Genomic DNA, 15,563 nt, shown 5'->3' on the forward strand with positions numbered 1-15,563 from the left:
GCTTTTAACTAGGACAAAAAAGTACGATCACATAACACCGATTTTGGCTAACCTGCATTGGCTCCCAGTTAGCCATAGATGTGACTTCAAAGTTCTCTTAGTATTGTACAAAATCATACATGGACTTGCTCCCTCTTATCTTTCAGATCTGATTTGCCCCTATGTCCCGGTCCGAAGCCTACGATCTGAGAGTGCCGGTCTTCTGGTGATCCCAAGAGCAAAGAAGTGTTCTGCTGGTTCGAGAGCGTTCTCCATCCGGGCACCGGTGCTGTGGAATGCTCTTCCCCATGAGATCCGATCTGCAACCTCAGTGGAAATGTTTAAATCTAAACTTAAAACTCACTTCTACTCCATAGCATATGAATAACCTACTCTTCTCGTCGGCTGAAAAATAGTCTGTGTAATATAGTGTAATAATCTGTGAAGCCCTTTGAGACTCTTCGTGATTTAGGGCTATACAAATAAAGATGACTTGACTTGACTATAAGACTTCGTTTTCTCTTGTATTTTCCTTCTAATGACCTTTCCGGGAACTTCCTGTTTGAATCATCTGAAAAAGACGACAAAAACCCCCGTTTGAAAAATAGACATCACATTTATTGGAGTCCCTACTGCTGCCTACCACTGGAGCCACCAAAGAGCTGCTACTGACAGAAAACCGCAACAATGTCCTTCTTCTCTAAAAGGTAACAACATCACGTAGAAAAAGCAAGGCTCCGAAAAGTCGTCCCAGTCGTAGCAGTTTTGGTTGGTCCGTAAAAAAAAGCACTTCTTTGTCCCTCCATGGAGTTTTCTACTGCCAGGTTTTTTGGGTACAGGACAGCACAACGATGTTGGACACAAAACGGGATGACTCCATTACCCCTCTGACATTTTCAATAGAGCAAGGATCAAAGGGGAAAAAAAAAAATTAAAAAGGGAGAAGGGCATGTCCTCTTTTCCTCCTTGTGGAAAAAAAGAAAAGTGGCCTCATCGGGACGCCAAAGGCACCAACAGAACCAGTAGCAAGGCAGGCCATGCCAGTTTGGCTTGGTGCTTGCCACTTTTTGCCCGCACACCTAAAAGAAAGGGGGTAGAAAAGTCTTGGTTAGTTGTAAAAAGCTTAGAACATATTTTATATGGTCAGCAATGTTAGGGTGTGGCGCATCTCCGTCCGTTAGAGGGTGACTTATCGATTTGTTATTGGGACAGGTGCTCACAATGACCCCACACTTGTCCCTAGTTGGTCTGACCCTTCATTAGATAGATAGATAGATAGATAGATAGATAGATAGATAGAGAGAGAGAGAGAGAGAGAGAGAGAGAGAGAGAGAGAGAGAGAGAGAGAGAGAGAGAGAGAGAGAGAGAGAGAGAGAGAGAGAGAGAGAGAGAGAGAGAGAGAGAGAGAGAGAGAGAGAGAGAGAGAGAGAGAGAGAGATAGATAGATAGATAGATAGATAGATAGATAGATAGATACTTTATTCATCCCCGAAGGAAAATTCACATTTCCAGCAGCATCCCTTCGCTGAGAACAATACAATAATAAAGCAAAAAGAATACAATATACAAATACCCAGTGTGATGTGCAAATGCCCACTGTAGCGTGTTATATAGAATAACTAAATAGTGCTACACAGAATACATATTGCAATAAGATTCGGTAATATGCAATGTAGGTGGTGTGGTTTACTGTGGGCTTTTACTCTGCCGGGTACAGTTAAAGCATTTTGGAAACAATTTTGTGGTGGGTGATTTTCATTTTCCATTTTTGTTTTCCACCATCACCCATTTACCAGTTGCTTTCTGATTTGTGACATTTGTTTTTTGTTCCTGACATTTTGATTGTTGTTTTTGACCATTTAATTGTTGATGATCTTGTTATCAAATGCCATTTCTTTTTGAGCAGCTTGCCTTTTCCTGCTTCCTGTGTTAGGGTCCACCATGAAACCATAAAAAGCAACCCTCCAAAGGTGTGGCAGTACATAAAGTCTACAAATAAAAACACACGGAACAAAAAGTTCCAATTGTAAATGGAGGGGAAAAAAAACACAGACATATCATTTAGCTATTTTAATTTTCACAAATGTATTTAATTTGCGTTTTACTTTTTCTATTATGTAGCAATAATCTATAGTATTTTTTTCAACATTTTTTTGGTATTCCCACAAAAAAAAACAACGTTTTTTTTCAATGCCAGATGAGCTTAGTAATTATGTATTGTATAAATCAGAATTTTGGAGTGCAGGGGTTACTTATATTTTTATTCTCATCAAATTACAGTTATTCTTAGTATTGCTTTCTTTCTCTATTGTTTCTGCCAGCAGATCATTTTGCTAATTTCAAATAATTTTTTTCTTGTTTTTGGTGGTAATTATTTTTATATTCTTGAAATATTACAGTTATTAAAGGTATTTTTTCCCCCACTATCTTTCACAAATCCGTTTGTTCTGCCAGCAAAAAATTCTTCTAATTTCAAATTTTATTTGATTTTTTTTTTGGTAGCAGTTATTTTTCACATTTTTATTATATTTAAAAAAAAAACATGACTTGTTTAACCATCTCCCCTCTGTTGTTTTTCTTACATAACGATATTTCATTTTTTATTTTAATTTTCTAAAATTTGTTTCAGCATTTTTTTCTTTTAATTAGTTTTATTCATAGTATTATGTCGAAACACACCTTAAAATAAGTAATAAGTGAAAAAATACGAACAGGGGAGAAAAGCAAGTACAAAAGGCACAGTAAAAAAAAAAGAATAAAGGGTCTTTGAACTCAGTTGGGCATCGTTAACACATAGTCAATACAGAAACTATTTCATTTTAAACTTTTTAAGGACACCTTCAACTATGCACCCACCAATAAGAGCATTACCTGCTTTTTAGTAATACTTGCCTTGCTTGCATTTACACATATTTTACTATATTATTAGGAAAATCAAGTTAGAATCAAGTTAGATAAGAAAATGGTTCTGAAATAAGCAAAGTCATTAAAGGAAAAGTAAAAGTAAACATTGAAATACACGAAAAAGAATCGAACTAGCGGCAATCGTCTCGATTCTGTTCCCAAAGTTATCAGCTGTAACATTGTCCGACCAATCACGGACGCAAAAAATCTGGCCTGCACTACAAAACATTTGCTGTCTGTTGTCAGCTGCTTCGGCTAGAGGCTTAATAAGCCGGGTGAGTCCGTGAAGCTTGTGGGCGAAGTCATTAGCAGCTTATTAGCTGAAGAAAACTTTGCTCTCTTAGCAAGAACAATGACTGCCTCAATCAAAGCAGCTTTGCTAGGATAAACAGTAAAACACTCTACCTAGGTGTGTTTTATTTGATAACTGTACTATTCTTGTTGCATTTATTCAATTTACCGGTTAGCTTCTAGTGTGGTAAGTGGCAGTAGCAATCCTTGCTAATGCCAACAAAAAAATAGCAAAAGCATGGTTTGATACTTTTTCCAACGTTTCTAGTGTTTGACTGCCCATCAAAACACACAAAAAGCCAAATTGTATTTCAATGTGCAATAACATCCAGCAAAGATATTTGCTAGCTTAACAAGAGCTTTGACCACCTTATTTAAGGCAGCTTTACTAAAAAAAAAAGTTAGGAAGTAACAAAAAAAATTACATGGGTCTATTATTCACTTATTTCATTCATTGACAAGCATAATGGCCCTGAGTTGCTGGGCTTGCCTTTTCCCGGCATTCTACTTGGGCGAGGTTGTTTGGGCTGTAGCTTGTATAAAAATCGCCAGGGAGCCACTAGGGAGTGCCAAAGCCCCATACAGCCGCTTGTACATGAGGGCAGATGTTTATCTATTTTTTGGTATTTATTGGGGGTGCCTGGACATTAAACCTAGCTGACAACACTCCCAGAGGCCTAAAGAACAACTGTGTAAATTTTCACGAAAATCGGTTCAGCCTTTTCGGAGATTATAAGCAACAAACAAAAACACATAAAAACATGCGTGCAAATTGGAATTTTAATTTAAATTTAAAATGATTAGATAAAGGTTAGATTGGGTTCTAAAGTACCTTTGCTAATTAGCATCAGCAAACCTTTCTAATGCTAAGCAAAACAATACAAAGAGTTTGGTTTGTTATTGTCCCTAATGTTGCCAAACTTTATTTTAATAAACAATAGAATCCACTGGGGGAGTTCAATACCAATTGTAAAGAATGGTACCAATTAAAATAAAACCTTCCACAGAATTGCCTTTACATTCAAAGTAATATTTTCCCCATTTTTTAATGAAAATATTAATATATAATGTGATGTTCCTTTGATTTTTCAATTATAGTCCCTGATTATAAAACGGACACCAGGGGAAAAGGAATACTGGTCAGGTCTGGCCACATCAGGTCAGGTCAGGTATGGGAGCGCGCACCGCTAAGGCACTTCACCGCGCTCACCCTACCCCTCCACTCTGCCGGCCTTCTCCGGGCCATCGCCCAGGAAGACGGCCGGCCTATGCCCCAACCTTCCATGTATCCTCGCAGCTGCGAGAGTCACGATACATGCGGGCGACGCACTCGCCGGGTCCAGCCTCTCGGATCCCTAACAGAAAGGATTCGATGAGCTGGGCTGGGTCCTCAGACGGAGCTGGGATACTAAAGTATTGTAAGATTGGCCTCTCAGATTAGACTTGAGCTGACCCGCTATGTTGCAGTGACCCTCCCTGATTTGGCGTTTTCCTATCTAGAAGCACTCTGGCACACATTATCCAGTTCGAACCAGTTACAACCCCCCCAAGTTGCGGATTTCAACCAGAGCCGGCGTCTTACCGGAGGACGTGACCAGCCGGACTTGCGAGCTGACGGGCCCCTCGCCGCCCTCGCTGAGGGCCCTTACTTCCAGGACGTAGGTCCCTCCTTCTGGGAGGGACAACAGGGTGGACGGATTGATGGTACGAGTCACCTGGTTGTGGCCTCTGCCCTCCTGCTTGAGTAATACCTGAGGAAGGGAATTTAACTTTTATGATGCCGCCGACACGAATAGCATTTTTGTTCCTTGTTATGCCTCCATTCTATTTTTTCATAAAAAGACCCATCTCCATGCCACACTATTTGCTAGAAAAAAATCAAAGCATTTAAGTTCCCTATTACAATATATTTGGATTTTCTATAGAAGTAGTAGCACAACTTGGTCATGACTTCTCTCTAACACTTCATAGAAAAACTAGACATAATGCTGCCCTATAATATTCAATCAGCCAATGCTACTTTTTACAAATATTCGAAGCATTTATTTTCTTCAAATAAATTGAATTGGACTTTCAGAACTTCAATCAAAGTAGTAGCACTATTTGGTCGTGCCTTCGCTCTAAGTCTTTGTAGAAAGACACAACTTGATGCCACAATATAGCCAACACAACTTGTTAGAAAGATTTTAAGCGTTTATTTTCCTCAATATGATATATTTGAATTATCTAAAGTTGGAGTTGCACAGCTTGGTTGTGCCTCCTCGCTACCTGTTGCACAAGGCACATGAGAGCTCTGCCATTTCATTTTTTGTTTATTTAAAATGCATCTTAAGCTCATGTCACATACTATAACATTTTAGCCAATTAGGTAATCCTCAATGTCTGTCCCCAGAAAGGCTTTTACAGAAAAATACATACATAAAATACACAATATTATAAAACAGCACAATTGCTGGTAGACATACAGTCAACATTACGTTTTAGAGGGATTCTAAGCCTTTATGTTCCTCATTATAATATATTCAGAATTTTGATGGAAATGTTATCAAAACTTTGTGTATCTTCTGGAGGGCTCGACGATAATCAGTCGCCTAGCCTAGCTCTGGATGTTGAGATTGTACGGCTTCTGAAGTTTAGCGATTTTTAAAAATTCCCATTATGCCTTGCTCATGCGTGTTTGTGCAAGAACGATTTAATTAAGATTGACAGCTCATTGATTCAGAATGCAAGCTGTCCAACCACGTCTGCAAGCGAGTGTCTTAAGTGCACCACAATGTGCTACTTTTCTGTACAAGACATAAACAAAGTGGAAGTGGACATATCTAAGAATGGACTGGTGCCAACTTTGCCACACCCCAAACTCAGGCCATGAACTATTAGCAGTGAGGAAAGCTGTCCAGAGTTGCATAGTGGGTAGTGCTTCGACCACCCAGACGGTTAAGGGATCCGTGAACTGATTTGAGAAGTGTAAATATATTACTGTTTTGTGGTCTTACAGCAAATCATTGCTGTCATTAATTTGCTACACATGCGACGCTATAAAAGAGAGTTTATGACTGTAACTGGCCGGAAGTTACATTTTCCCGGTGTAGTTACCCCGACTTACGGGGCCCGGTCACACAGCCTTTTACGGGCGTATCGCGGCTGAATCACGGGTAAAATTTTGCGGGTTTTTTTTGCCCGTGGTTGCCCGCAGCGGAAAATGTGCAAAATTGGCTAACCCGCTGTTTACCCGTGGTATGCCCGCGAAACAGACACCGGTGACTGTTCCGCGTCCTTATCGCAGGTAACCGCGGCTGCATCGCGTCTGTTCCACGGCCTCTTGCGTGTGACCGTGCTTACACGCGGTACACACGCTAATGCACTTGATAACACCGCGATACAGGCGCAGAAAAAACGTGCTATGACCGTGCTCCACCCGCGATTACCCGCTAAAATTTCGTGTCCTACCGCGTGTAACCACGTCTTGGCCACGGCCGTAGCACGTCCTAGCACGTTCGTTCCGCGTCTGTACCGCGTCTTTACCTCGTGTGCCGCCCGCGGTTACCCGTGGTCTACATTTTTGAGCAGCGGAAAACTTTTTCTCGTGGCCAACTGCGTGTAACGATGGGTAAAGCACGGCTGTATCGCGTCTGTATCGCGATCTTGAAGCGTCCAACAGCGTCTGCTTCACGGGCAGAAATTTCTGGCCGTGATTCAGCCGCGATACGCCCGTGAAGTGATGTCCATCCATCCATTATCTTAACCGCTTATCCTCAGTAGGGTTGCGGGGGTGCTGGAGCCCATCCCAGCCATCTCCAGGCAGTGGGCATGGAACACCCTGAACTGGTTGCCAGCCAGTCGCAGGGCACACAGGGACAGATAATTCGCTCGCTCATTCACACCTAGGGACAATTTGGACGGGCAAATTAACCTGACATGCATGTTTTTGGAATGTGGGAGGAAACCGGAGTGCCCAGAGGAAACCCACGCAAGCACAGGGAGAACATGCAAACTCCGCACAGGAAGGTTGGTAGCTGAATTTGAACCCATGACCTCAGAACTGTGCCGCACACGCGCTAACCACTGCGCCGCCGGGCTGCCCTTAGAAGTGATGTCTTTTATCATAATGGATACACCTAATTACAATATCATATAGCATTTTCTGCAATATCTTTGTCAGAGTGATGGTGCTTAGAGTTATTACTGACACACGAAGAAGATGTGAATCAATCAATTGACAGGGTAAAGCTTGAGTCTCTCCTACACGACTTTCGGAGACATGTTTACTAAAGCTGTATAGACTTCTTGTGATTGTAAACCAAAATAAAAGCACACATAAAACATTAAATGTTTACAATAGCTGTTATTGTCTCCAGAAGCAGGATTTTATCTGGTATCAGAAGAATAAACAGTTATTGTACATCCCTAGTTGATATACAACTGTTAAGACACCCCCACTCCCTTCCACTTGTGTTCCCAGCCTCTCATGGAACAGCTTGGAGGTTAAAAACCAGAAGGAGCTTCTCAGAAGTTGGGAGCTTTGAATGGGCGCCAGCTCTCTTCTTGCTTGCTGTTGGCTTCCTCCTCCACACTTTGGCTTCCCGAGTAGCTCGACACATCAATGAAACTATTTTAAACCCCTCATTTCAACGTGTGTGCAGTTTTTCTTTTTTTTTTGAAAGTATGGACATACTCACCATGTAGCCGATTACGTTGGACTCATTTTCCTTCGCCTTTACTGGGTCCCAGCTCAAAGACACGTTATTGCCTTCCTGAATCCACAGCAGGTTGCTGGGAGGCCGTGCTGGAGCTGAAGGATCATGGAAAAAATAAAATCAGAATAAAAATTGGTTTTGGTTTTTCTCATAAAGTAGAACGTCTTACGGGCTTTCCTGGTCTTGGCCACAATGGAGGCACTGGCGGGTCCTTCTCCTATGCTGTTGTAGCCTTTGACCACAATGGCGTACTGACTGTTGCCTTGCAAGCTCCCAAGGACCAGGGAGGTTTCATTCTTGGTGGTTCTTTGCTTCCAGCCCAAATCTTGCTTCTCCGAGGCTTTCCAGTAACTCACCTGCTCACACCGAGGCAGCAAAAAAAAATCATGGTAGGAAGCAAGCAAGCCTATGGCTCGCAAGCCAGACATGGCTGTTTTCCTGAGTACGTATGGCTCAGAGATAAATGATACTCATGTACATTTCCTATTTACCATTCCAGTTCTGATAAGCCGCATTTGGTGCTTGCATAGCTAAAGCAACTTCAATTAAAAAAAGCTGTTCAGTCATGTATAAAGGGCACAGTCTCAACAACAGTTTACTGTCCAGGTGTCACACCAACAGACCCCGTTTTGGCTTTGCATTGCTAAGAAACACTTTATACGGAAACAAATTAAATAATGTATGTTTACTGTTGAGACACTTTATGATCAAAGTGGTGGCACTCATAGCACCTTCCCCTCTGTGCTGAATAGAAATACCTCCATAAACTTTAGGTTTGCATTTTATGGTGACAATTTTACATAAGAACTCTGCTTGGACAATGTTTTGAAAACAATTAATTACGATCTTATGTATCTGTGTGAAGGAAAACAGTTTAAAGTGGTATACTGTATTTGTTGATATGAGACACAGGCTTTGGGAATACTATTCCACTCATACATTCTATTCTAACTAGGGTCGGAGGGGTAGTGGAGTCCATCCCAGCCGTCTTCCGGCAGTGGACACCCTGAACTGGTTTGCTACCCAGTCGTGTTACACAGACAGACAGACAGCCCATCAGCTGAATCATACCTCGGTACAATTTGGACCGGTCAGTTAACCTGACATGCATGTCTTTTGAATGTGGGAGGAAACCGGAGTGCCTAGAGGGAACCAACACAAGCACGGGGAGAACATGCAAACTCCACACAGGAAGACTGGTAGCTGGATTTGAACCCATGACCTCAGAACTGTGCCACGGACGCGGTAACCACTCAGCCGCCCGTCCGTCTTGCATTACTATTATTTCTATTTTATAAAATCATCTAGTGACACACTGAGAAAAAATTGCTCTGAAAAATTGGCTTTCGTCTGGAAAGCAGGTTTGGAGGTTTTGCTGAATTTTGTCCTAAAATATATGGGGAGGCTCCCCCCCATCTAAAAAACAAAGATTTTGTTATGATGGCTGGACCTAGAGCAATCCTTTTGAGACACAGACATTAGGTTAAAAAAATTGGTAGAATGCCCAGAACCAGTAAAAGAGGTGTAGAGACTGATTGATTGAATAAAGGGTTAAGGTAAGGGTTTGATGCATTGAATAATAATAAAAAACTGTTAATACCTATCTGTTTTTCTGACTAGTGTAGACTCAATACCAACACTGCCAATCAAAATCTCTGTCAACTTTGCAAAAGTGTTGACTTAATTCTTGAGTCGAATTTCATGAACTCAAGTCACATGATGTAAACGAATCATCTCGTTTTTCATACTATTTACAGTGTCCCTATTGAAGTGTCCTCCGGTCACAAGATCAAACGCTTACCTCGTATCCTTTCGGCCTTCCTGGACCGGGATTGGGCGGCTTCCACGTGACTCTGATTTGCGATGCTGAAATGCCGAAAGCTCTCACTTCGGACGGTGCCTCTCTTGGCTCTGCGAGGCACATCAGAACAGAAATACAGTACTCCCCCAGGATACAGAGTCCCCTCCTTATGATGATTTCACTGACACACACTTTACAGAGTAGAATAAGATGTTTTTTGTGCCCCTTTATATGCCATTTGCCTCACTATACTCAACTGCAAATGATTTTCCGTGCCAAAAAACGTAAACATTTCAACTTTGCGGCGTCCGTGAGTATAAGTTTCGTATCTAAGATTCTTGTCTGCTATTGATCGAAGTAATAATTTAAAAAAGCCAATTAAAATCAATTTTCTAAGAGCATGACAATCCTTGCAAGTGTAACGTTTAAAATTGTTTTTATTTTTAATCTGACGTCCCACCCTCCCTGCATCCACCTGCTAATCCACTCGACCATCACCCCAAAGGTAGTCAAATTTAATTTTACTATTGCATGTATATACATTTATAATGCCATTTGATCACGTACACGTAAATTACACGTAAGTACTACTTACTATTTACTAATTTGTTAATTTAGTGTTTTTATCCAGTGTACCGGCGTTCAGGACGCTTTAGCTAGTCACCATAGGTTTCTATCCCTCGCCATACAGCACCTCTTTTCATTGCACTAGTGTTACTATGCACTTGTCTTTTTCACTGCACTATTATTATAACTTAGGCCAGTCTCTAAACACCATGTTGCAAATATGTTTTACCTATTTATTAAATATTAACCTTTTATCTTTTTTCCTCTTTAAACTCTTTAGTACATGTTTACCCTGGAGTGCCATGTCTGTTGCATACTATGTTTTCACAACATTGATACTGATGGCCATTCAATTATATTTTCACCTTTTGTCCCTACCTCAGAAGTGATCAATTTCATATCCCAGCAATCTTCTGTATATTTATCTTCATTTTTAAACTTAAAACCGAACAATGGAGCTCACCTCCTTCAGCCGAGTGAATGACGACGACAGGACTGAAGGGCCCGTCCCCCTTGTTGTTGTACACTCCAACTTTGACTTCAAAGGGCGTCAGCGGCGGGAATGTTTCGTCGCGGTATTTGTATGTGGTAGAGTCGGCCGACGTCACCATTTTTTCTTTCCATCCTCGGGTGCCGTTAGCGCGGAAGGCCACGATGTAGCCGAAACCCTCTCCGTTCTGGAACTCCTCCGACACGGGCTAAGAAGAGGAGCGATACACAATAAGTTGATACCAATACCACATATTGATACTTTAATATTATTACAATCGTATTGAAATTTGTCACTGCTAATATTTTGTCATGATTGTACATTTTGTCAGCATATAACTTATTTGTGTATTTAGTTGTAATTATATAACTTCAATTGTATTTTATTTTGTAGTCAGAAGTGGTCCCTGTCAACCGAATACGGGGAATTTCCTCAGGTAAAGGTTGAATGGTGTGGGAAAGAATTTCCCAAGGATGATAAGGATATTTCCACTAGTCCATTCAAATGTGGGACCCCTCGAGTGTTTAATGGATAGATTTATAATTTGTATACCAGCAGTAGTCATCTAGGGATAATAGATCACATCTACAACCGTGCATTTTGTCTAAGTGTCTTTTGCTGGTCTTTTTCAACCCGCGATGCACTCAGGCTGCAAAGTACAAAACGCAAAATAGGGAGTTGTTACAGTACAAGTATACCACACACAATTAGTACTAACTACATACTATTTTGTCCTCTTGATGTTATTATATGAGGTAGTGGTGGTTTTGAACACTTTGGCTGGTTAACATTGGTTTCTGACCCCGCTGTACAGCAATTTCACTTTGCAATTCCCACATGAGAAGTGATTCATGTCCTTTGCTGGACATACATTGTTTCAGCAGAAACGACAAAAAACCCCGTTTCACTTTTTTTCAAATATAAAATGCAAAGAACAAAGAATAACAGCCACTACAGCAAGAAACTTTTCTCATTTGGCGCAATTTCCTCTGCGTTTGCTGTAATTCTCTGCCAGCGTCTATAAAGGAGGAGCCCGTCGCCAGAATTGGAAGATGTTCGAAATTCTTTAGGACAGCGTCTGCTGCGAGTTGTCTTGCGGCAATCCCGTCCAATCAAACGACAATTCATTAGGCCCAAATTCAATTAATTAACGAGAGCGTGCGGATTAAAAGCTTGCTAAATGCAGTATATGGGAAACGGTCGTTTGGCTTTTCATGGAATATATTCTAATGTGTGAAAGCAAATTTTACATTAATCAAGAGTGACTTTTATTACTGCCGATCTGCATTTGCATACGTTTTACACCTTTTAAAACCCAAGACTAAGAAATAGGCTAGGGGAGTTATAGAATGTATGTAACGGTAACAGAGTGCATGTAACGGTATGCCATGTAATTGTAGGCCGTTACAGTAACAGAAAAAAGACAATCAAATTACAGGTACATTTAGTAAAAATAAGGATTACTTTGCAGGATTTCAATTTCATTCGAAGGCATATTTATGTTGCACACTTCAGGGGAAAATGATAAAATCCGGTTTGCGGTGCATTTAACCTTTTATTCGTTTACTCCTTGGCATTAGCTTTGTTTACATTCGCCACTTCTGTTTGCTCCTCCCTCTCTCTGCGGTATTATAACACACACTCCCACTCACTGGTGCGCTGACTCTAAGGACTCCCGCAGGTGCCTGCGTATATATGACCAAAAAGTCACAATACTAACCGAAATAAGTAAAGTGCAACTAACAAGACAACATCAACAACAAGTAGGAACATAGAAATGAAATAACATGACGTGAAATGATTAATGCCCTCTTCAACAGCATCATTTCAAGCATCCATCTTTTCACTTCATGCACTCATTCACGAGCCTCATAGTTACATATTCAAAATGTGCTGATGGACGAATTGTGTCTCTCATAATTTCAATCACTGACACGAGAGAGACATAGAGAGATGTCAAGACATAACAGATCTTTTTGGGGAATTTAGAAAGTAAACACTTAGCGTGTTTAAAACAATATTGGGTTCCTGATGAGCTATTAAGAGTAACTAAAACAAAGCATATCTCTTCTGCCATGTGAAAGAGAAAATTTCATTTTTTCTCAATACACTATATTACTTGGTTAGAATGTGAGCACTTTTTTGTTGGACTTTGGTTCCTCTATCTTTTTTAAGTTTGCATTTTATTAATAGTATTTATATTTAGTTTATTTTGTATTTTATTAGCATATTCGATATTGGAGTAATCCAAAACTAAAGTAATCCAGGTTACATTACTTTAATATTATGGTATTCGGATTTTGTTACTGATTACATTTTTCAACAAGTATCAATTAACTGTAACACCTGCTGAGGAGGGACAACCAGTACATCAAAAAGGGGAGTAAAAAAATGTCCACCATGTCAAATAGGGTTGTGCAGTTTTGCAGTTTCTTAAAAGGGTGTTCGCACTTTTGTTGTGAGGATTTAACTATGGCCACGAGAAATCATTTGTAGTTGATGTTGTATATTGGGGGAAATGTAATGAAAGGCCGAAAAAGCATCTTATTCCCCACCGTAAAGGGAAAATGGCGAAAGGCGGGGTCGCTGTATTCCGGGGTCTACTGTAGTCTGATAATGAGACTCAGTTAACACACCAGCTTGCCACATTCAAACAGCCCAACAGCGTTTCAGATCAACCACTAATGTCCCCTGTACTGATTTTCTGCCTCCTCTTGGGGATCTATAACATTGCATCTGGCATGGATGATCGACCCCACCATTGTTGGTCCGCTCCTTCGAATTGTTTTCAACTCGACTCGGGGCAAAATCATGTCAATGAATGAAAATGTTCTCACTAAATCCAGCGTTTACGTGTTGTTAGGAACTGCCTCGATTTGCTGCAATTGTGATTTGATGTCCTTGGCCCGTCGAGAAGAAGATTTTACGTGAGTCAAATTGCACAGTAGGAAGATGTGGTCAATGGGGAGAAGAAGCCTCCACCTTATGCAAAAATCTGCGAATGCCAATTGGGTAGGGTCTTATTTTACCTTTGTTTTTTCTGTGCACGAAAAAAAAGTAAAAAAAAAAAAACAAATGTGAAAAAATAAGACTGAAAAGAAAGCAGATTTTCTTATTTTGCTAGTGTCCCTATTTTACCAGGAACAAAAAAATCATATTGTATATTATCAGCCAACAGGGTGAGTTTATTTTATTATGATTTTTTTTAACACTGCAAATGTGCCTATTAAAATTAGCCAATGGAAGGCTATTTATGTCAACATAGTTTTTGTGCTAATCTAAATTTGTTTCTTTTGCATCTAATCTAAAACTTGTTTGAGAGGTGAAATCACGACCGCGCCGTTAATAGATCGATGAATTACACATATGTACGGATATATAGGTCATTGAGATTTTCTATGGACTTGGATTTTTAACTGGCATGAGCCTATAATTAACATATGTAAATCATCACTTATACAAGGCAGAAATTTTAGTGGTTGCCTGGGTATGTTTTAACCCTACTAGAAATAATTACAACCTGGTAATAAGATAGTAATACTATGGTAATAACATAGTAAGAACATAGTAATAACACTGTAAGTTATTATTTTAGTAATTCACATCAAATTGGCCTCCCTCTGTGCTAATCGGTATCAAATAAGTAGCGCACATCTTCAAAACCCTTTGTGTAGTCAGATAATTATTTTAATAAGGAATAAATAATTAAAAATACTTAAAAAAAACGGACAAAGAATTCTAATCAGATTACCAAAATTGAACTTGAACATTTTACTCTATTTTTATAAAAAAAAAAAAAAAAAAAAAAACAGATGGATAAAAAGAACTAGGTTTCAATTACCGGTAGTTTGTATTCATCAAACTAAACTAAAGATTCAGATTCGATTTAATTTATTGGTCCCCGAAAGAAGATTCGCTTTCACTGACTGTAAAGGGGTAAAAAGCAGACATTTACTTTACACACAAAAAAAACAACAGAAAGAGCAAACATGCATGGCAGTAGAACAATGAGGGCAGACTGATTGGATGGGTAAGCGAGGCCTGTTGTTTAGAAAAGTAAAGGGAGAGAGGATCAGGCTATTCCCAAGGCGAGCCCTCCTCATTTAAATTTTTCTGTATCTGGCATTCACTAAATCAACCCTCCGATCATTATAAATGTGAAAAGATCCCAAGTGCTCAAGTGAGATCACATCCATTCAATTTCAACTTTGATCTGATCAGGGTTGACCACTTTGTCTTATTCTAAACACAACCGTAGGTTATTGTGCCTATAGATCATATATGTAAAATTTGTGACCTTTAAGATTTTTTTAATGGTTAACTGGGCCTATTTTAACCTTACTTTTTTCTAATAAGAACAACTTAATTAGAACACCGTTATAATGTAGTAATAACATAGTAAAATTTAGTTACAACAAGATAAGTTATTATTTTAGAAAGGCATGTTTAGCAGGTAGCCCTATGTGCTAATCAGTAATAAAAAAGTTGGTTCCTCTTAATTTCGTAGGAGTTCGGGTCACACACGGCCAACATCCTGATAACTCATCCGGTGACCAAGCGCTCAAGCGCACGGCCACTCCTGGCCAACCCTAATGGACGCCTCCGTGGAAAAGCAGCTTTAGTCATCCATCCCGCTTTAGCGCCACCCGCTCGCCTTCCGTGCTCGACGGCAAAAAGGAGCACGTCTCCTTTAATCATGGCCGCCATCGATCACCCGCCTCCGATTTATCCTACCACATTTTGGGAGGAAATGAAGCACGTGGGGCGGTAGAAGATGGTCAAATTTATGGACGAATGCGAAGCGTAGTAGAGGGGACATCATCACGTCGGGATT

At 40.2% G+C, this 15,563-nt stretch overlaps 1 protein-coding gene across 2 annotated transcripts in view; it reads right to left on the minus strand.

Moving 5' to 3' along the window:
* Window positions 1-575: 575 nt before the first annotated feature.
* Window positions 576-15,563, minus strand: part of cntn5 (contactin 5) — a 158,024-nt gene continuing 143,036 nt past the window's right edge. For both annotated transcript variants that reach the window (XM_088345035.1, XM_088345034.1), the window contains 6 exons: window positions 10,703-10,937; window positions 9,673-9,782; window positions 8,041-8,227; window positions 7,854-7,966; window positions 4,757-4,925; window positions 576-1,058 (listed from right to left, as the gene is read on the minus strand). In XM_088345035.1, coding sequence (XP_088201161.1) covers window positions 970-1,058; window positions 4,757-4,925; window positions 7,854-7,966; window positions 8,041-8,227; window positions 9,673-9,782; window positions 10,703-10,937 — 903 coding nt within the window. In that variant the 3' untranslated portion in view covers window positions 576-969. The remainder of the gene's footprint in view (window positions 1,059-4,756; window positions 4,926-7,853; window positions 7,967-8,040; window positions 8,228-9,672; window positions 9,783-10,702; window positions 10,938-15,563) is intronic.

This window comes from Urocampus carinirostris, chromosome 10 (genome assembly GCF_059441175.1).
Source record: "Urocampus carinirostris isolate Australia breed hairy pipefish chromosome 10, RoL_Ucar_1.0, whole genome shotgun sequence".
NCBI classification, from domain to species: domain Eukaryota; kingdom Metazoa; phylum Chordata; class Actinopteri; order Syngnathiformes; family Syngnathidae; genus Urocampus; species Urocampus carinirostris.